Genomic DNA, 23,035 nt, shown 5'->3' on the forward strand with positions numbered 1-23,035 from the left:
GGGAGCAGCAAGGGAGCATTCCTTCATTCATCTCTTTTGAGCTTCTTGCCACAGGCTGCAGCGTCCGAGTTGCTGCCGGCCCGTAATGACTTTATGACAGTTAATTTCTTTGTACTCTCACTGTAAATAATGTAAATGAACCTCCAGTTTTCATCCCGACGTCCTCCTCAACCTCAGCCAACTCCCGCACCCAACGGCAAGGTCCAAAAATCTGGGGGACAGCAATTGGGATTGTCCTCCAGATCCAACACTGCAAAGTTATGGAAGATATAATATACACGCATCCAGCTAACTTTCTCGAACAAAACAATTCCTTCACAGTTGTGAAGCATGGATTCCGGAAAAATTTCTCCTGTGACACTCAACTGACCTTGTCAATTGCCTACATGGCAATTTAGATTATGGTTTTTTAACAGACTATACTTCTGGACTTTTCCAAAGCATTTGACAAAGTGAACCATGCATTGCTTCTTCATAAATTAAGTTTTCTAAACATAGACCCTGCCATAACTGGATTTGTGCCTTTTTGACATCACATGTTCAATTTGTAACCTCTAATGATGCTAACTCGCCTTTAGCTCCAGTTGAGTCCAGTGTGCCACAAGGGTCCATGCTCGGTCCTTTATTCTGTATATTAATGACTTGCCCACCCACATTTCATCAAACGTTTGTTTGTGGATGACTGTCTTATATTGTAAAATAACTAATCCCTCACATATTCTAGCAATTCAGGACCTCAATAACATTAAGGAGTGGTGTCGTACGTGGCGCATGGAATTAAACATTAAAAAGTGCAAGACTATGAGGATCGCCCGTACTAATGTGGTATGCTCCACATATATCCTTAATAATATCCCACTAGAATGTGGAACGTCATATGGATATTTGGGGTTCACATTGCCAGCAACCTATCGTGGAAAACTCACATTGACCACATAACCTCTAAGGCCACTCGTACACTGGGATACTTTCGCCAGAACTTTTCCCTAGCACCATCATCGCTAAAACTTTTACTGTACACAACTTATATTCGCCCACAGTTTGAGTATGCAATCAGTATGGGATCCTGGACATGACATCCCCATACAGTCCCTAGAGGCAATACAAAATTGCTCAGCCCGCTTCATTACCCAACACTGATAACTTTAAAACAACACTTCAGTCTCATTTTACAAGATTTACAGATTTTTATGCATAGTAACTGCTCCCATGCCACATTTCTTTTTAAGTTATGCCTTGTATTTTGTATACATTTTTCTTTTGCATGTTAAGCCATGCATTGTTTATTTTTCAGTTAAACTATGCAATTTTTATGCTTTCAGTGTTTCTTTACCATTCTTATTTTTATTACCATGTTTGCAATGTACAAGCTACTTATCTAACACTGCCAGTCCAATTTTTTTACTTTCCTTTTTTTTCTTTAATTATTGACTTCGAGTTCGATTTTGACCTTTTTTTTTATCGATAGTATTTTGCCTCCATATCTACCTTTGCCCCCTCCCCTCTGCAATGTACAACTGTACCTTGAGGGTATAATAAATAAATAAAATAAATAAATAAATAAAGTAATCAATGCTTTCACATTCACAACTCATAAGAAGTGCTTAGGTGACCTCAGATTTTTTTTACTGCCATTTCTTAGAGCTACGCCATTCTATATACCATTGATAAGATTTGTGCACTACCAGGTATGCCAGATGTCACATACAGGAATCCAATGGAATCACTTAGCCATATTAAGCAGAATGGGTAGGTATCAGACGAAATGTGTCAATTGAATACGAAAACAGTTTTGCAATTTCCAGGGTTTACAAGGTGCATTTTTAAAGTTGGCCCTTAATGTTCCCGACAACTTCCCCTACTAAAGTGCTTTTGCACACCCAGCAATAATCCCCCTTAGGAAGGTCTGCACCAGACATTACAGTATATAAACTTTTTTTACAATGAGTTTTACTACAAACATTCTCAATGAGTAACACAAACATTTGTGCGTGTGGTTATAATGCCCGATGCTAAACTCAAGGACTTCAAATTATATTGAAAAAAAAAAAGTAATACAGTGCAGCTAATGAAGCTGGAAGCGAGCTACAGGAAAAAGTACAATGGACACAGATTACCGTTGTCTACATAGCGCCATCACACATCAGCCCTCAATGCGTAAAACTACTGTGTTGATTTTGCAGTTGCAAGGCCAGCATGGTCATTCAACTCATTGTAGCCTCTCACACACCACACAATTGGCAGGCTATAATAGGAATTAGATTATGGTCGGCTGTCAGAACCGCAGCCTCGCTGGTTGCAAGGCCACGAACGAATGCAGTGGCACTGCGCTTTGTATTAGCATTGCGTGGTAGCATCCCAATTTTCACACCACGAAAACTGACACGATTCAGGTAAAAAAAAAAACTTTTGGAGCAGCATGAAGCAACAAACTCCAGTCAGCACAGATTGGTGCACCATTCCTACCACTTCATTGTGCCCAGCCAGAGTAAAACAGTGTTGCCCAGCTACAGCAGCAGACTACAGCTGTCTTGCCCCTAAATGGTAAAGTGATGTTCATGGAGGAGCTCCTCAAAATTCAAAGATCTCCGCATAGTCTAGTCTGCATCATGTGAGTGAAAAAGACCGAAAAACAAGTAGAAACAATGGTTTCCTAAAAAAAGAAGAAAGAAAGAAAGCTACTGACAACAAACCACCAAGAAACCACTCGTCTTTCGCTGAGTAGAGTCCCATGTTATTACTTAGAGCCAGGACTATCCTCAAAGGACAGCTTTTGTCAAACCCTAAATTTCATGCAGCCAACAATCTGCAAATGCACAATAAGGCACAATGTAGCCAAAAAAATTTAACAGCCAATATGTGCAGTTTTCTTGCAAACTAAATTTAATGCAAATTCAATGAGAACATGCCAATATGTCAACCATTGCAAGAACACATTTATTGCAACAGCTATAAATAATATGTAAAAAGAAAATTTATTACTATTAATCTATTACTAGAAAATATGCTAACAATTATTTATGGTGACCAATTATGAATGTGCTAGCATGTATTAAGATTCATTGTGCACTTGCTTGAAAAGTGAAAAACAAATGTGTGGCAGAATACAATTTCCACATCAAGGGATGTTGCTTGTCTACTAAAAGGTAACATTAACCACTGGCATCATGGGGCAATGCTAACTGCATTCTGAACATCCCACAAGTGAACAAGACACCCTCTGGTGGACAGCGCCAGATTGCCTGATAGCACAGTACTCTCTTGAGTCACTGACAAAGCACAGGCAAATTTTGCAGCCACAAGGTCATGACTGACCCAGCTCACCAATCAGTGAATAAGAACCAGTAATAGCAGGTCACAAGGAAGACACAGACCTTCCTTTATTAACACCTCCGCTACATTAAAAAAAAAAAAAAGCAATGATGGCTACCCTATGGCAGTCTTGATGTGTGGCTAGCGGCGGTCACTCGTCTGTCCTGTACATGCAGCTTGCTGAAGACACCCTTTACGTGGCCTCTGCTGCCAACTTCTCGGCCTTCTCACGAACTTCATCAATGGGGCCCACCATGTAGAATGCAACTTCGGGCAGGTGGTCCATCTCACCTGCAAGAACATAAACATTTGGCAGAGCTGAAAGAGTGCACATGCCAAAGAACAGCCAGGGTGTCTAGCAAGATGGCATCCAAATTCCCCGAGGTTTCCAGGTTTTCCCCGAATGCCTTTGCGAAATTCCCTGAGTGACACAGAACCTTGTTTTATGTCAAGACTGGCTGACACAATGTCGCAAAATGCTGTCACTCTCTAGTAAGAATGTTAAAAAAAAACCAGTTAATCCAGTTTGAATAATAGGGGGTAGTGTCTATCTTCAAAAAAAAAAAAAAAAAAAAGAGGGGAATTACAGTCGCCGACCGATTTTCCGGACTCCAAAAATTCGGACATGCCCGATTATTCGGTCAGTTTCGCAGCACCGCCATTCTCCCCATAGACCATAATGTATAACAACTGCCGAAAGTTCGGACACCTTGAAACCTCTCGTCTGATTTTTCGGACACTCCTTGAGCCAACTCGGACGAGAGCACCATGCACCGACTCTGACCGGTGCATGGTTCGACTTGCTGAATGCCATTGTTGTTTTGAACGGAGCTTCCTTGCTGCCCCAAGAAGTGGCGCTACTGGAAAAAACCGCTCATCATCGTTTCTGCCTGGTTCGATAGAGTGGCTCTGCAGCAGTTCCAGTTACAGCTTAGTAAGCCATGTCAAGACAATCCAGCAGCCGATTTGTTTCTTCGCGCACGACGCTGCAAGCAGGCCACGTTTTTTTCGTTTGTGCGACTGGTGTCGGCACGGTGGTGTTTGTTTTGTGTGCTGTGTCGAGGTTTCGGTGACCCAACGCGGCATACGGAAACATCGTGTCAAGTGTCTAATGGAGCCGACAGTGCCCGCGCAGACTGCGCTGGGGAATGCCGGCAAGCCGGTGCCGGGAGGCCTAAGATTTGTCGCCTTCAGATGTGCTCCTTACTGACGCGGAAAATATTCTGCCAAAACCTGCGCAGTGGTAGCATTGCGACTCTGGACACCGTCTCATTTGACAGTTTCACAGGTGCTGACACTGCTGTACTGACATGCGCAGAACTCGACGAGGGCGAGATCATTCGCCAGGTTTCTGCTGCACCGCCGGACGATGACTGAGTCTGAAGATGACGCACCATGTGCTACGCTGCCGTCGCATGCGGAGTGTCTACAAGCAGTGACTGCTTTCAGCCGCCTATAGTGACCGTACGACCCTCTCAGAGATTCAGGCTTATCTGATTGCGCGTAAACGGAACAGCGTGCAACGGCGCATTCACGATTTCAAGCCTACTGCCGAGCCCGAATAAGTGCGTGGAAATAAAGGATTTCATTTTTTGTTTCTTAATCTGCTTTGTCGGACACCTGTTTATTCGGACATTTCCGCAGTCCCCGTGACGTCCGAATAAACGGTCGGCGACTGTAGTAAAATACATGGCAAATCAAATCTCTTTGAAAAGAAATCGCAAAGCCCACTGAAAATCGAGCCGAACATATTAAGATACGAATAAAAAGTGATGCACACAGAGCATACAGAAGCAAATATTTTCAAACATGAGCTATTTCTATTAACTGATAGTAAGCTCATTGGTATGAGGCCCGAACTTAGTCACAAGTTAGATTCTCTCCCAGCAGCTGGAAGGCCAACCTCAGCTGTTCTGCCATACTCTCAGTCCGCACACACCTCAGTATTGTTTCACTGTTTTAAAAAGCTTATTTTGGTTTGGACAAGGGACACCTGCATCTCAGTGTCAGCCAACACTTTTTTGAGCTCCAGCTCATTCAAAGACTCCAGTTCATTCCTCAATGTGTCGGTTCTTTCTGTTATCTACCTCCTGCTGTTGCACGTTCACCCCACGAACCATTTGAAGCATCCTCTTGGTCAGTTGTACAGACGATGCCCGACTTTTCGGACTCCGCGAGAACGTGCGAAAAATAAGGCAGTCCGAAATAAAAAATTAATGCACGTCTTTTACTGTCCTTGAGGTCTCAAATCGCCACAGGCATGTCCGAAAAAGCTCTGAAGGCCTGCCAGTACACTTAGGCATACCAGTGCTCGTACTGCGACAGAAGACGGGGCCTGCACAGGTGTATAATTAAGGAATACATACTGGGTCCCATGACAATTGCCCCTTCTCACACTTAAGCTTCACCGCAATACTTCGCATATGCTTCACCGTGTAACATTGCTGTATTAAAGCGAAGCTTACTTTTGGAAAGCGGCATAAAGCGTCGTGCTTTCCGAGTGTCGAGGCCATTGGCGAGGATTACAAAGGCTAAGTCAACGCAATCGCTAACAGTAGCGAACGCTGAAGCAGCTAGGCCTAGCGTTGCCGCAGCGGTGGCGACAGCTGCCAGCGGATCTGCGTGCAAGAGCGCTGGTTCGAGGCGGCGAGATAATAAAAATGGTGGCGGCGGTGGCTTTGATTAATCTCGTTTTGGAGCTGCAGTCACGTCAGAAAGACGGGAAAATCGGTGAAGTGTTCTTGCGTCCGAAGTTTCATAAGTTCTTATGCATTGACTATGGGGCACGTGGTGGTGCCGCGAAGCCGTCCAAATTATCGGGCATGTCCTAAATATAGGGCATCCGTAAAATCCACCGTTGATTGTACACTGGCAACTCCTCCAGCCAACGACACGGTGTCAAAGACAATTCATTACGATTCCTCTGTTACTTGAGCCAGCACTAGTGCGACTTTCATTCCTTTCAATAATATTGCAGCCAATTTTTCCTGATAGAAGCACAAATTCCCCGAGTATTTCCAAGCTTTTCAAATCCCTGAGAATTCCCAGTTTTCCCAATTGGTAGACACCTTGATAGCACACCTTTGCCTATCATACAAAAGAGCAGAACACTGACAGAATAATTATGTTACACTTGCAAACACAGGGAAAGACGGGCCACAGGGATGGTACAGGACAACAGAGAGCCAACATTTTGGACAAGTTGGCAAACAAGTCTCGCTGTCAATGCTGCTCCAGGCTGATGCTTCCCTTGTTCATCCACTTCTGGGATAATCCAGAGGCACAGAATTTCATGAAAGACAAATTGAAGTGGTCAAATTGTAAAAATTTTCTATTTTCTCTTTCTTTCATCGCGATCCACAGCCCTTTATTTACCTCGTGGTGAAATATAACAAAACACGCAGTATAAACCTAGAAAACAGCACTTTCGTAGAGTGCCATCATCAAAAATTGCAAAAAAATCTGGCTTCGGAAGGCCCCGTCGCACTGTGGATCGCCCGGCTATCCATTGACGCAGTGCTGCCATGTCGGTATCATCGTAAAGAGGAGAGATCGGAGCTAAAGATGGCTGCAGCGACGCATTTCTCCACCTAAAAATAAACCAGCAAACGCAAGCGAAAAAAAGGCAAACGGGGCATTGCGACTGGGCATAGCAGTCACGTGGGGCACATGGCGCGCTCCTATTGGCTGTTGTAGATTTGAATTGCTGACAAACCTCTCGCATGCACATTTGTGAGAGCTGCGCGTTCCGATCAACGTGACTGACGATCATGGCAGCTTATGCACCTTTTCCGTGATGAGCCCCAAAGGAATGAAGTTCCTAATGGCCCGCATTTACGGAAGACCATTCAAGGCGTGGAAAAGAGGGGGAAAACTACTCGTAGAAGCGGATGCGCCCGAGTTTGTGGACGAGGCACAACCGGCGCACGTGGGCATCTGGGAAAGTGCACCTGCGTGCGGTGCTGATGACGCAACCACAGAACACTTACGCAACTGAGCGACGGCAAAGGCGCGTCCGCGAGCTACGGTGAAGTTGCGACTGCGAGCGATGGCGACGTTACGTCCGCATGTGGTCGTGATGGCAACACAACATCATTGGAGCAGAAGTTTTCACATCAAATATGCAACTACAGTCGAGTCCCGCTACAACGAAATTGACGGTGCACGAAAAAAATTCGTAGAAGCGAAAATTTCGTTGTTGTGAAATTCACAAAAATATGGCTATCCTGAACTGGTAAACCACAAACAAACTTTTATTTTCAGAAGTCAAGCAGTGTCGACTGCTTCCTTTTTTTTCCTAGAAGCATCATGACGCGATTTTCGCATTCGGCGAGTAGCTGCATCGCGATGTCGTCGTCATGCACAGCTACGCTGTTTCTGATGATATCGAACGCATCCAGTACGCGTGATGTGGCCGGTGGGTGCAGGTCTGGCACTTCGTCGTCATCCGACTGCCCCCCGTCGTCGCGGACACTTTTTATGATGTCCTCATCGCTCAATTCCTCCCGGGCGATCACATTGATGTCAGCGTCGATGAAGTCGTCCAGCTCGACACTGGATGGCACACTTCCGGCACCTTGAAGGGCCGCCCAGGACGCAATTACGTCTGCTGGCGGATGCACTGCTCCGTTGCAGTCAGCAGCATCCTCAGTGGAGTCGGTGTCTGAATCTCCGAGCTTGAAGCCAGCGTGCGTGAAACAGTTCGCGATAACTGGCCATCCAGTTGCAGCCCACGCAGCAGCCATCATCTGCAGCGCCATGTACAGCTCTAACTTCGTGTCGCGACCGGTCTCCACGTTCAATAGGAGACGCTGCATCACTCGCTGGCGGTAGGCGCACTTCAGACTTCTAATGACACCTTGGTCAAGTGGCTGTATGATCGAAGTGCAGTTCGGCGGAAAGTACTTCAGCTCCACATTTGTGAGCTCCACATCCAGAATATGATGAGTGGAGCAATTGTCCAGCAATAAGCACACCCGCCGGCCCTGCCTCCTCATGTCGCAGTTAAATGACGCGACCCACTCGGAGAAAATGGCCTGCGTCATCCAGGAGCGGCTGTTGGCGACATATTTTACGGGAAGGCTCCTATTACCTTTAAGGGGGGACGCGGCAATTGAAGTGGTCGAAATGGTCAAAATTGTCAAAATTTTCGATTTTCCTATTTATTTTTTTTCGCGATCCTCGGACCTTCTTTTACTTCGTAGTGAAATATTATAACAAAATACGCGGTATAAATTGATAAAAACGCACTTTCGTAGAGCGCCGTTATCAAAAATTGCGAAAAAATCGGGCCTCTGAAGGCGCCGTCGCACCGCGGATAGCTCAGCTATCTGATGACGCAGCGCCGCCATCTTGGTATCATCGTAAAGGGGAGAGATCGGAGCTCAAGATAGCCGCAGCGCCGTATTTCTCCACCGGAAAATAACACCAGCAAACGAGAGCGAAAGAGGTAAAAGCGGCATCGTGATTGGGCACAGTAGTCACGTGGGGAACATGGAGCGCTCCTATTGGCTGTTGTACATTTGAATTGCCCGTGAAACACACTCGCGCGCATTGGCGCTGCAGCGCCTTGCGCGTTCCGTTCATTGTGCTTGACCATCGTAGCAGCCAAACTACCCTAACGCGCGTGTTCCGTGATGAGCCCCAAAGGAGGCAAGTTCCGAACGGCCCATGCGTACGGAAAACGACGAAAGGCGTGGGACAGAAGGCGAAAACTACCCGCAGAATCTGAGGCCGCTGCCCGTGTCGACGAGGTGCGACCGGCGCACGCGGGTGATCGGGAAAGCGCGTCTGCGTGCAGTGCTGACGACGCGACCGCGTGCGCTGGTGACGACGTGACCGTGGGCTGTGCTGTCGACGCGACCGTGGGCTGTGCTGTCGACGCGACCGTGGGCTCTGCTGTCGACGCGACCGTGGGCTGTGCTGTCGACGCGACCGTGGGCTCTGCTGTCGACGCGACCGTGGGCTCTGCTGTCGACGCGACCGTGGGCTCTGCTGTCGACGCGACCGTGGGCTCTGCTGACGACGCGACCGTGGGCTGTGCTGACGACGCGACCGTGGGCTGTGCTGACGACGCGACCGCGTGCGCTGGTGACGACGCGCCTGCGTGCGCTGGTGAAGGCGCACCCGCGCGTGGCCGTGACGGCAGTGTGACATCGGCGAGAGCGGACGTCGCGTCAAATATTCAGCTGCGAATTTCAGCACCAATTCTCACGAATGAAGAGATTGCGAAACGAGCGGAGACAAGAGCAGATGTTTTGAATGCACTGTCATCTACCTCTGCAACAAAGAGGAAATTTGAACTTTTGAAAGAAGGAAGGTGTGCTGACGACGTGGTTCTCGAGTCATCATTTTTCATTGTACATAAAGCACTCTTAAACGAGCTGCTATGTGCAGCAAGCTGCACTCAGTGCGGGAAAACGCCAATTCGTGTTGAAACTGGGCTATGTCTTGGGCTTGCAACTAAAATGGAACTGTTGTGTGACGACTGTGGGGTGATAAGCAAAAAGTGGTCATCCCCAAGATGTGCTGGCACTCAGAAGATCAACCCTTTTGAGGTGAACGTTCGTGCACATAGAGCTGTGCAGTCAGTAGGCAAAAAGCAAGCCACACTGAATGATGTTTTCTCCCACATGGACATTTCTCATCGAGGACTGCATCACAAATCCTATGCAAGGCTGCACCGTAGGCACAGTCACCCTGCCACTGCCTCAGCAGCCATGACAATAGAGTCCGAAAGTGCACAGAAGGTGCGAGAGATCTACAGGGAACTTGGATGCGCCCCAGGCAACGTTGATGTGATCTATGATGGCACTTGGATGACAAGGGGCCACACAAGTCACATCGGTGTTGGCTGTGTTATTGAATTATATTCTGGCCTTGTCTTGGACCACTGTGTCCTCTCCAATTATTGCCATGGATGTTCTCTTGGCCCCAAGCCTGGTGACAGTATTTATTCAGAGTGGCATAAAGAACACCGACCACAATGCCAAAAAAACACCGAGGCAAGAGCAGGGCAAATGGAAGTAATTGCGGCAAAAACCATGTTTCAGCGGTCTCTCCAGAAACACCAGCTCCGTTACACAAATGTCCTTTGTGATGGGGATAGCCGCACTTATATTGCCCTCAGTGAAGAGAAGGTGTATGGTTTCATACCCATACACAAACAAGAGTGTGTGAATCACGTGAAGAAAAGAATGGGAACTGCTTTGCGCAACCTTGTTGAGGAAAACAAGAGCAAGGACCGTGAGCTCAGCATGAGTGGAAAGGGCCGCCTAACACAGGGTTTAATTAAAAAATTAACAATTATCATGGCTTAGCCATAAGATGTAACCCAAATGATGTGCCTGCTATGGAAAAGGCCATCATGGCTACTTTTCACCATGTAACATCGACCGATGATGAGCCGCATCACGAGCACTGCCCCACTGGCGTGAACTCTTGGTGCAAGTTTAATTCTGCGGTGGCCTCAGGTCAACCAGCCCCTGCACACAAGCTGCAGCTTCCTGCACATGTTCGAGAAGCACTCCTGCCTATATATAAACGTCTATCTGCAAGAGAACTCCTTGAAAGATGCCAGCAAGGCAAAACGCAGAATGCCATCGAGTCGCTGAACAATGTCATTTGGTCACTCCAATCAAAAAATCAGTTTGCTTCACTCCTGAGTGTTGAAAGTGCTGTGGCAGATGCAGTGTGCCGTTTCAATGCTGGCTGTGAAAGAGCACTGCAAACAATTACGTCGCAACTGGGATACAGTCCAGGGTCGTGTTCACTGCGGCGGGCTGCTGAAAAGGATGCACGACGTATCAAAAAGGCAACGAAGGCACATGAAACTGCTGTAAAGAAGCGAAAAATTACCTCAAAATGTAAAGAAAATGTGTCCTCACTGCCAAAGGACTACATTCCAGGCGGGTTTTAGGTGCTCAAAGTAAATATTTTGATGTTTCCAGCAAATAAAACTTTGAGCCCTGTTTTCTCAGCTTTCACTTTTTGTGCAGTTGCTTTCAGTAATCCCAGTGCAATTTCACAATGAAGACAGAATCATTCAGTCTTTTGCACTTTGATCATGAAACATTGATGAGTGCAATAAAGCTGTCCATTTTCACCTGCACCTCATAAAAAAATTTATAAGGAGTTTTTTGCAAAGGTCGTTAGTAAGACAACATGCACAGAAAAGTTCAAAAAAAGCTTTTGTGCTTATTTCGGCATTTAAAAAAATAAACCAATAGCTTTATTGCACATAATGGGCTTTCTTGAACATGCTGGTATGAAAATGTTGACAAATTTATGTGTAATTAATTAATTAATTTGGGGGATGACCATTAGAGGATGTCAAGTGTTCTCAGTTATGATGTCAGCATAACAAAGCACACCTGCATGCCAAATTTCGTAAATTTATTCCCATAAATAAAGAAAAATTTTTTCATTGCCACGTCCCCCCTTAAGGGGGGACGCGGGGATCAGATCGCGAAAATCGCAAAAAAGATCGATTTTTGGCAACGACGCGTTTCGGTATCTGCAATGCCTAATCTACATTGTATCAATATAGTTTGACTGAAAACGCACTAAAAGTGCCCGAAAAAAATTAATTTATCAGTGCGTAGGGAGAGAAAACAGCTTTAAATCGCGTAAAATCACCGCAGTTCGCGGAGCCCTAACTCGTCTTTCCCGCCACCGAACGCCGCCATCTTGGTATCGTTCGAACGCTCGAAGTTTCGCCATTCCGTTTCTGAATTCTTCGGTCGTCGCCATCTTGTAACAAACGCACAAACACAAAAGAAGCGCGGGTCTGCTAAAGGCGGTCACACGGGCCCTGCGATGAAAGCGGGCCTCCGATTGGTTGCCGTACTGAAAGGCGTCTCGCCATTGGTTGCTGCTGCAGCAGCGGGCAAGCTGGCAACCACAGCGGACGGCAGTTGTCTGCTTTGAAAACCACGCCGGCGTCGTTCTTCGCTTGACACTCGCAGAATTCGGATTTATGAAAGCTCCCAGGTCAGTGATGGATCGTCGCTCGTTCGAAAAGAACTTTTAAATGAAGCATGCCTTCGGAAAACGGAAGCGCAAGCCTCCTACGGCGAGAAAAAGACGGCGGCCAGCGGGAGAAGCGGAGAACCCGACTGAACACGCGGATTACGTGCCGCGTTGTCTTGCACCGTGCTATTCCAGCAGCAAAGCCGACAATCGCCCTGTGACATCGATACTGATAACTAAGCCACCGGAAGACGTGCCAATGGAGGCTCTCGCACCTGTGCGTACGGCCGCGCGAGTCAGCAACCGAGATCGCGTTGTTGGAGGCGACGCGGGTCGAAGGTCTCCATCGCCGGCAGAGACGGTGTGCGTTTCCGATGCATCGTGCGACAGGGACACGCAGCCTGCGAGTGAGCCCCAACCGTCGATGAGCTACATACTGCATGGTGACTCGAGGCTCACCAGACGAATCGTCGCACGATTCAGACGCACCTCGAGCCGCGTTTTGTGTCAGCGGTGACTGCAGAAGCGCAGGCATGCAGCGTTCGCGACTCCCTTCGCGCAGTGTCAGCGACTGAGCGGAAGCAGCAATGCCAAGAACAAATTTAGGCCCCTTGTGACTGCGAGTTCATTATTATGCCTGTTTCCGCGATGAACTCTGATCGCTAAAGCTCTGTGCCCAAGATGCCAACAGCGTTCTGTGGGTGTACACTGCGATACCAGGCTCGGCCTGGCAGTGAAAATGGAGGTCATGCACTACTCCAAACGGCGCAAGAAAAGGATAAAGAACGCCTGGAGAAGGCATCCAAAGCCCACCAAATAAAGAGGCAAAGGTGTAAGAAGATGCCTGACAGCAATGATTCAAAATATTACAGCCCTGGTGCTTTTTAATAAATTTGCAGTGCTTTTTAAAACTTTGCAAACTTTGCAGCCAGTTTTCTCAATTGCATTTTTTTTGTCAATCACCTCGCTCGTGGAAAGCGTAGCACAACAATGGCTTGACTGATTTTGGTCCAGTTTGTTTTGCTGTGATCCACAAGCTGTGCTGTACTTAAAGACAGTCTTGAAATGTTTCTTAATCTTTCCATTATTTAATTATTTCACAATTACTACATGGCTCCATGCAGTGAAGCACAGTCATGTGCATGTTATGTTGAGCAAAAAATTATTAGCGCACTAAAAAAAAAAATCGAACACTGTCTTGATGTAGATTAGACATCTGGGCAAACATGCAAAGTATTTCCAGCTCCCTATCATGTTTCGTTACTGTGCCAGGCTTTCCACAAGCAAGGAACTTATAAATTCTTATAAAACAAAAACTAATTAAGATATCCTAATGAAATTTTAGAATTGTCTCTTTATTGCAATGTGCAGTGTGTGTGCCAAATTTCAGCCCTTTCTGTCAAGAAACAAAAAAGTTAATTCTGATCCCCTCCTCCCCCCTTAAAGCAACGGGGCCTTGCACTCTCCCCAATGACTAGCGGTGGGCACTTGTCGGATCCGTCCGCGTTGGCGCACAGCAGCACGGTCACGCGCTTCTTACTGTGTTTCCCACCGTGGCAACGCTGACCTTTCATTTCGAGGGTTTTTGACGGCAGCATCTCGTAAAACAGGCTTGTCTCGTCAGCGTTGTATATGTCACACTTCGCATAGTCTTTCAACAACGCCAAAACGTTTGTGGAGATCTAGCTCGGACGGCGGTGATGTGCCGTGTGCTTCGGGGCCTTCACGTGCGGACTGGAGCCTTTGCAGTCCTTGCATCGGCATATAGTGACAGCACAAAACTGTCCGAAATACAGGCGTACTTGGTTGCATGCAAGCGGAAGTGCATACAGCAACAAATAGACCACTTATTCCTTCGACAGGGGTCTTAAAATGTAAATAACATTATCTTTTTTGGATACATTCGTTTTTTTCTGACATATGGTAGTGCAGACTTATTTACGTTCCCTGCGATGTCCGAATCATCGGTCGTCGGCTGTAATGACATGCAGCTGAGCAAACAGGCAAGTGATACCTACCATTCAGAATTTGCTTGAAGCCAGTGATGGTTTCATTGAGGGGCACAAACTTGCCCGCCTGTCCTGTGAAAACTTCAGCCACTTGGAAAGGCTGCGAGAGGAAACGCTGGATCTTGCGGGCACGAGACACAGTCAGCTTGTCCTCCTCAGACAACTCGTCCATGCCCAAGATGGCAATGATGTCTTGGAGTGACTTGTAGTCCTAAAATAACACAACAGTAAAAGGGCATGAGGGCTGTAGCTATGCAATGTGCACACAAGAATAATTGTACAATTTCATATTGAATGACACGTCAAAGCAAAATTATATTGCTTAGTTACAGATCCAAAAAGATTTCTTACAAGTAGAGACTCCAAAATGTCCAAATATTTCGATAAACAAAATGTTTTGGGAAGAAAATTTTTTACATTCACAAGCAGCCAATAAGCTCAAGTGAATTCTCGATATAATGAACTTCAGGGGACCATGGCAAACTTATTCTGAGAGGTCATTATACGGAAAGCTCCAAAATTAAGGGAGGACGTGGTAATCAGATTGCAAAAATCGCAAAAAATTTTTTTGGAAAACTGCACGTTTTAGCACCTGCAAAGCCAATCTACATTGTATCAAAATGGTTTTGCTGAAACTGCACTAAAACTGAAAAAAAAAAAGAATTTTTGTCAGTGTGCAGTGCATCATCATCGCTGGCAAAGACTACTCAATTTCTGATACATAGTGCAACACAATCACACAGCCTTTGGGCGAGCCCCAACCATCGACGAGCTAGTGTGATAACCGCAGATTCACCGAACGAATTGTCACCCGAACGTTGCCCCATTCAGACATGCCTTGATCTGAATTTCGTGTCAGCGGTGAAGATAGAAGTGCATGCATGCAGTGTTCGCAACTCTCTTCACGAGTTGTCGCAATTGAACAGTAGTTCTATTTGATGGACCAGGGAGGCCAATAATAAATTTCCCAAACCCACCAAACGAAGAGGTAAAGGTGCAACAAGATGCCAGACAGCAATGATGTCAAATTTTACAGCCCTGGTGTGTTCTAATAAATCTGCACTGCTTGCTGAACTTTGCAGCCCGCTTTATCTCACTTTTTTTGTCTGTCACCTTGCTCATGGAAAGCATAGCACAACAATGGCTGGATGATTTTGATCCTGTTTTGACGTGATCCATAAGCTGCCATACACAAAGACACTCCTGAAAAGTCATTATTTTATTTCACAATAACTACATGGCTCTATGCAGAGAAGCACAGTCACATGAATCTCATGTTGAGCAAAAAATTATTAGGGCACTAAGAAAAGGAATCAAACACTGTCTTGATGTAGATTAGACATTTGGGCAAACGTACGAAGTATTTCTGGATCCCTAGCATGTTTCCTTAGCGTGCCAGGATTTCCACATGCAAAGGACTTATAAATTCTTATAAAACAATAACTAATGAAGATATCATAATAAAAAATTTTTTTTGTCTCTTTATTGCAATGTGCAGTGTGTGTGCCAAATTTCAGCCTTTTCTGCCAAGAAACAAAAAAGTTCAGATCCCCTCCTCCGCCCTTAACTATTAAACCCATTTACCCATCAGTTTATCAGTTGTCACCGTATGAGCTATCCACAATAACATTGCTGTTGCTATTTTCCATAGATTCCACCACCACACACCGTATAGAAAGAGTGGTGCGCGCAAGATAGACGAAGCTGTAGGCCAAGCTTGCGGGGTACGTCGCTGAAATGTGTGACTGGTCCCTGCCAGTGAAGTGCGACATGGTCATGAAACAAGCCTGGATCTTCACCTTTCTAAGACCTGCTCCATTGCGAGTACAAGTGGCTGGCAGCAGAAGACCGCGAACTTACGCAAACCGCACTTGTCAAAAGAGCCTCCCCGATGGCTGCGTGTGGTTGGGTGCATTCGGCGTGGGCTGCTATTCCACAAGATGTCGTAGTGCGGTCGTTTGCCAAATGTGGAAATTTCGCTGGACGACGACGCGCTGTGGGACCGTAGCAGCGATGACAGCACTATAGTCGGATACAACTTTAGGAAAAAGGCGGCGTTTACTCCTCCGAGGCGGAGGCACACGAGCACCCATTACCGGACGCACACTCTGGACTAACGTCATCAGCCGGACGGCCGGTGAACACGCCGACAGAGAAGGTGGCCGCCCGTGCTTCAAACTGGGCGAGGTCGCGTCACCTATGTGCTTCAGCCACTCGTTAGAGTGAATTCCAGAACTGTTTATGATGGTCTATCATGCTGGAAATATTACTACGAGCTTACAATGCGGCATTTGTGCCGCGTGCGTTTATTCTCAGCCGTGATCCGGCGAAGGAACATTGCAGCGAGCATCGCTGGCGCTGCGCTACACTTTGTCTGAAAACAGGATCTTGCGGCGACTGCTACGAACACACATCCTGCGTGTTTGTTTCATGTTTTATTTTGCTCCTGAGTGAAGTTACGACGAGAAAAGTTTTCCAAAGACTGCTGCCTACTGTTAGCGGCAGGTGTGTTTGTGTACTGTGTCGCTGCGTTTTTCGTCGGACGGGGTGAAGTGATGGAGCAAAACCATTCTCAGGATAAATCAGAAAAGTGTGCGCGCATGAAACAAACTTACGAGTGTCTCAACAGAAAATATTTGCAGAAGAAGCCTTCAACGCAAAGATTTGTCGCCGTCAACTTAGCGTGAATGATCACCGAGATAGCCGAGCGTCTAGCGACGGTGTTCGAGCGTTGTGTAGCAACGTCGATTGATTGCTGTCCACCAGTGCTCACTGCACGCGCAAGCTGTAGAATGAGTGCTGTGAAACTGTGAAAACACAAACCAAAAAAATGTAAATTTTATGCTATTTAAACCCAAGAGTATTTATTTAAAACAACGAATGAAGCATTTTTGTACCTTCCTGCCTCGACCGTATTCTCACCCCAGGTTTGTAATGGTCGCGATAAATGCATTGTTTTATACAAGTACTTTCAATAGCAATTGATTCATTTTAAGGGGGGACACGGGTTGTGGCGACCAAAAATCGCGAAAAAAACTCGATTTTTTTTCTTGCATTTTTGGAATGTACAGCTATTATTGCATCTATATTGTTAATTTCATACCGATAACATCAGTATTTTAGCCGCAGTGACGCCTTATACGACATGTACTAGCTGAATTTCAGGCGGAACTTGCGCTGAAACGGCATATTTTCCGAAACGCGCGCCTGCTCTTCCACGTGTGCTAGCGCGGACATCTTGGTCTCATTTGAAAGAGGCGACTTTTCCCTTCAAATTCCCGCCAGAACGGGCCCCATTCAGCCATTGGCCACTTATAAAATGCGCGGCAAAGAAAGGTACTAGAACGCCCTCCTATTCGTCGCTCGGTGCACGTGACTTGAGCTTGCCTCCCGATTGGCGGAACTGCATGGCCATCGTCTGCTCCGCGCTTGGAGCCGCGCACTGAGGTGCGCCATCTTGCCCCAGTGTCAACGCGATATCTGAAACGGAACGCAAATTTCGAACGCGGCACAAGTTTGGTGCGCAAAAAGTGGGACGGACACTCATCGAAAACTTCAAAAAACGCTGCTCAACACTGCAAAACGCTCAGGACGCCACAACCTCAGCGACCGATGCCGAAATCGTCGATGCAGCAATGGCAGGCCTAACGACCGCATCGGCTGCTGCGGATACTGTGACAAGTCCGCCTGCCGTTGACCCTTCGACCCAGCGCTCGCGTACGGCAAGATACGATCTACCGGCAACCCTCCAAGCGGGAGGAGGAGGAAGCGAAAGTCAAAGCAAAGCTATCGGAGTTGTCTTCCGCTCCAGCGACGGAGAGGAAACGCGAGTGTGGGTGACAGTACCGACGATGCACTTCGCCCGCCTGATGGGACTACGTTTACGATTGTGGATTTGAGTGCCGTGAACACTTTATTAACATTTGCGAACTGCAACATCTGCAGTGGTGCCTTATAAATCGTCCGAGACGAGCGGGAATACGGACTCGCTGTGAAGCTGCGTTTTATGTGCGCAAATTGTGGAGAGATTGCGTCGGTGTGGAGCTCGCCGCGCGTTCACAGTGCTGAACGAATGAAACCCTTTGCTGTGAACGCTTTGGCTACGCGTGCCATGCAGGCAACGGAGAACCGACAGACCGCGTTCAATGACGTTGGTCTCGTTGATGGGCATCAGCCGTCGGGCTCTTCACACGAAAACGTGCCAGAGCTACGTGAAGACGAAGTTGACGCCAGCGGCCGATCGCGCGGCGCGTAATCTGACGAGCGACTGCGCGCGGTCGATTCGCGAACTTTACGCCGAACTGAACGTGGGTCATACTGGGAACATCGTTGTGTGCAAGGGCAAGGGCGTCAAAGGACATAATGAAAGAACTATGTCTAAATACGAGCGAGCAAAGTCGCACCCTCATGGCCGAGAAAGATAGGCGTCAAATGACAGCATCAGCCAAGAAATGCAAAGCATCAGAAAATTTGCACCAGTCCCTCAAAAAGCGGCACACCAGGGCTGGGAGTCAGCAGGACTACATGCCTGGTGCCTACTGAGCTGTTACAGCTGTAAATTTGTAAATAAAGTAGGGTTTTGCACGTTTTCTCACTTTTCTCAAAACATGTTTTTGGGTCACTTCACTAGACTGTCGAAGTGATATCTCATGATCTAGAACACCTAGAGCACTAATTCTTTCTTTAGCAGAAAGCCTAATCTACATATTACAAAGTGCTGAGAGCAGAATTTCAAATTTGTGCGTATGTATATTTCCATTTTATGAATTTTCTTTTGGTGTGGTAGCCTTAGGTCAAGGAAAGAATTTTGATCACCTGCAGAATGGCTAATTAAAATTTCGTTTGAAAACTTTTTGCAGCATTGCAGTTATTGCACATTATAGTATCTAGCTATGCAATAATATTCACTTTCTGCTGAGCAGTTTTTTTTCCATTGTCTCCGGAAACATTAGAGTGGCAGCACCGTCAATCTCCTGAACTAATGAACCTACAAGAAAGATTATTGCATACTTGAAATCAGCACGAAAAACTATGTAAGCTTGTATATTTTCCTCAGATTTGGCCATAAGATGCAGGTAATAATCTCCACAACCCATGTCCCCCCTTAAGCTTGGAAAACGAGTACCGTATTTACACGATTGTAAGTCTACCCCTTTTTTTAAATTTGGAAGTTTGAAGTTGGGGGGTCGACTTACAATCGAAACCGAAACATGGCCCCACCAAATAAAAAGCGATACCAACGGGAGCTACAACATAGAATTTTGTTTGCTCTATGGCCCTACCCGTATCTTTTCGCTATCGCGCTTGTTTGTTCGCTTTTCGGAAGGGTTTTTCAACATTTTTGAGAGTTTTACAGTGCATGCAACACTCATGGGGGTGTCGATAGTTGATGGAAGCGGCGTCACCCTCAGAACAGCGGCGCTTGCGGGGAGTATCGGTAGTTCATGGAAGAGCAGGCACCGCTCGCTGGTTTCTCTTTCTCTGTTTGAAGGCATTGGTATTGGCATGGTATTGGTTCCCCAGTCGTCATGTGTGCTCCAGGCCCACTAATCGTTCAAGAGGGCTGCGTAAAGGATGGCAGCGTTCAAGAGGGCTGCCATCCTTTACGCCGAAGAAACAAATCACTGCACAGCGGGCCGCAATTTCGATGTTTCTAGACGGTTGGTGCGAGAGGCGACTGCAGCGAAGCGAAATTTTCACCTGTGACAACAAGTGAGAAATTTCCCACGTGCCAAAGTCCGAACGCTTTTCGTAGCTGTAGGCTAAGCTTGTGGCATACGTCGCTGAAATGCGTGATTGGTCTCTGCCAGTGAAGTGCGACGTGGTCATGAAACAAGCCCGGACCTTCGCCTTAATTTTAAGGTTCTGCTCCGCCGTGAGTACAACGAGTGGCTGGCAGCAGAAGGCTGCGAAATTACGCCAACCGGACCTATCAAAAGAGCCTCCCTGACGGCTGCGTGTGGTTGGGTGCATTTGGCGTGGGCTGCTGTTCTGCAAGATGTCCTGGTGCGGTCGTTTGCCAAATTTGAAATTTCGCTGGACCGCGACGCGCTGTGGGACCGCAGAAACGATGACGATGGCAGTACTAGTGAAGACGAGTAGTCTAGTGGCCATGTCAGCTACTAATAAATTTTCGTTATCGAATGTGCCCTCGGGTATGCTCTATTAATTTTTTTTTGTTCGGTCACGCGATATGTGGGGGGTCGACTTACATTCGAGTCGACTTACAATCGTGTAAATACGGTAGTAGATATGCCGTGTACATGTAAACAAGCGCAAAAGCCATCCAGAGCTGCTCTTTCTACTTTTGTCACTTGCAATAAAGCTAAAGAGCAGACGACGAGCAGCGTTGTAGAAGGCACGGGGTTATTTTTCTGTCGCTATCCGGCATGTGCTGTAGCACATGAGAGCGCTACTAAACCAGTCATCAAAATACAAAAGTCTATTTATGCCGAGAATTTTGAGTTTCAGGAGCACGATTTTTCGAGCGGGACTATTTTAGTCGCGGAGGCAATCTGCTGTCGCGCTTCGGTCATCTGGGCGGGGCCTCCCCTTTCTTCTAAATTTGTATCCGACTATAGTGAGGACGATGGCACAAGTGAAGACAAGTAGTCCAGTGATCATGCCAGCTACTAATAAATTTTCGTTATGAAATGCACTTTCAAGTATGATCTTTTGTTTTTTTAACTGTCACGCAATATGGTGAGGTCGACTTACAATAGTGTAAATATGGTATGTTTTTTTTGCACTGTTTTTTCCAAACATATGAATGAGGTTCTACTGCAATCGTTAACTGCCACCTGCTGCCAGTGCCACATAATTCAATGATTCAGTATGTTCACAAAAGACCAACTGTGCTGCAGTACACCAACAGTAAGGCAAACAGCAGATTAGTCCCAATGCAGTTGAAATCTCACACTGCTCCGCAGGCTCCTCATTCTGACCAACCACAGACCACATTATGAACTTGAAAGTCTGTTGCACAGTATTACCTGGCTACATGCTCATTCACAGCATATAAAACACTGACACCATTCCAAAATATCTGGGGTAACTATGCATTTGAGGGTGGACCTGCCTGGAGAATCTTCTGGACACCTCGTGCAATGTCGTAGTGCTCCTGCCCGACAACGTTGGGGTCCATGATACGAGAGGTAGAGTCCAAGGGGTCCACTGCAGGGTAAATTCCGAGCTCAGCAATACCTCGGGACAGCACAGTGGTGGCGTCCAAGTGGGCAAAAGTTGTGGCTGGCGCAGGATCCGTCAAGTCGTCAGCCGGCACGTAGATGGCCTGCACGGGAGTGTATAGCGCTGTAATCACTTTCTTTACAGAATGATCACCCAAGACAAAGCACATCAACTTGCACCACTACTACAAGCTCACTGAATCTCAGCAACAGGTCAGAGCAAGCTCAGCTGAGCAGAATTTTGGGGAGTCTGCATACACATGCCATTAAATAAACCGCAATACAGCGAACGAAACTAGCGGAATTTTTTTCAAAAGTGGGCATATAAAATACTTTTGCCATGTTGACAAAGGTTGACAACTAACCTGCGAGAGTCAGATGATCGCGGCTCAATAATGCTCGCTTGAGGGAGAGAGGAAGGCGGGACGAAAACCCACAACCTTCTTTCGTCTATGAGGCACGATTGGGAGAGGGGGGGGCGTCGAGGCAAGAAAGAGGTTTCTACTCCAGCAGCTGCTGCTTACAGCAACCGCCATATCTTGAAAGCGATCTGCAATGCGGACAAAGTGCTCAGTCGCACAGGTTCCTTATCTTGAAAGCGATCTACGATGGGAAATTATGGGGTTTTACGTGCCAAAACCACTTTCTGATTATGAGGCACGCCATAGTGGAGGACTCCGGAAATTTCGACCACCTGGGGTTTTTAACGTGCACCTAAATCTAAGTACACGGGTGTTTTCGCATTTCGCCCCCATTGAAATGCGGCCGCCGAGGCCGGGATTCGATCCCGCGACCTCGTGCTCAGCAGCCTAACACCATAGCCACTGAGCAACCACGGCGCTTGACCTACGATGGGGACGAAGTGCGCCCAGTGCCAGTAGCTACGTATGCACTGTGCTTTCGGCGTTTAGTTCACATTGAAGCGAGAGACAGCACGAAGGTAAATTTGCTCACTGCTGCTATCATGCTTATCTTGCTTAATTTGGGATCGCAATCCATACTTCGCCTTTAGGGCGAAACAAATTTTTTGCTTGCCTTTTTACTCTGGACATCCGTCACTCATTCTTAGCAATAAAATTGTTAGACATTGCGACGAAAGTTTCGGAAGTGAGGAGTTTTGGATATCATGGACTTCGGATAAAATGGATGTTTTTTTGTCAGATTATCAGGGTCCGTTATAACGAGAGTAGGCTGTAGTATCAACATTCTGTGGTCAACAGTGTCAGTCACAGCCAAATCGAATCCTTAAATCCAAGCTGACCCCCGACTTTCGTACATTATGTTTCATAAGTACTTAAACCTCGATATAAAGGAATAGACAGAATTCACAATTTGTTTTGTTATATCGAAATTTTGTTACATTGAAATTCGACCTTTTATGCAAACAAGTACAGTCGCTGATCAATTTTTCTCGCATGAAAAGGGGCTGCAGAGCTTTTCCAAATTCTGAAAAAAGCACATTTCAATGAGAAAACAATTTTGATTAATTTGAGGGTTGGTGACAAATACGGTTTCATGCCAAGCCAACGTTATCTTCCCATCGGCAGTACGAATTAA

General features: G+C 46.6%; 2 protein-coding genes across 2 annotated transcripts in view; both read right to left on the bottom strand.

Moving 5' to 3' along the window:
• Positions 1-3,348: 3,348 nt before the first annotated feature.
• The window catches only part of ATPsynbeta (ATP synthase, beta subunit), a 33,939-nt gene continuing 14,252 nt past the window's right edge, over positions 3,349-23,035 (bottom strand). Inside the window, exons 7-9 of the mRNA XM_050187930.3 lie at positions 21,370-21,582; positions 14,301-14,502; positions 3,349-3,603 (exon numbers count right to left, since the gene is read on the bottom strand). Of these exons, the coding sequence (XP_050043887.1) occupies positions 3,506-3,603; positions 14,301-14,502; positions 21,370-21,582 (513 nt within the window). The 3' untranslated portion in view covers positions 3,349-3,505. The remainder of the gene's footprint in view (positions 3,604-14,300; positions 14,503-21,369; positions 21,583-23,035) is intronic.
• On the bottom strand, positions 7,572-14,290 carry LOC140216105 (tigger transposable element-derived protein 6-like). Its single transcript, XM_072286418.1, has 2 exons — positions 13,727-14,290; positions 7,572-8,410 (listed from the first exon to the last, which is right to left on the bottom strand). The coding sequence occupies exons 1-2, from the start codon at positions 13,878-13,880 to the stop codon at positions 7,572-7,574; spliced, it is 993 nt and encodes a 330-aa protein (XP_072142519.1). The 5' UTR covers positions 13,881-14,290.

Source organism: Dermacentor andersoni, chromosome 2 (genome assembly GCF_023375885.2).
Source record: "Dermacentor andersoni chromosome 2, qqDerAnde1_hic_scaffold, whole genome shotgun sequence".
NCBI classification, from domain to species: domain Eukaryota; kingdom Metazoa; phylum Arthropoda; class Arachnida; order Ixodida; family Ixodidae; genus Dermacentor; species Dermacentor andersoni.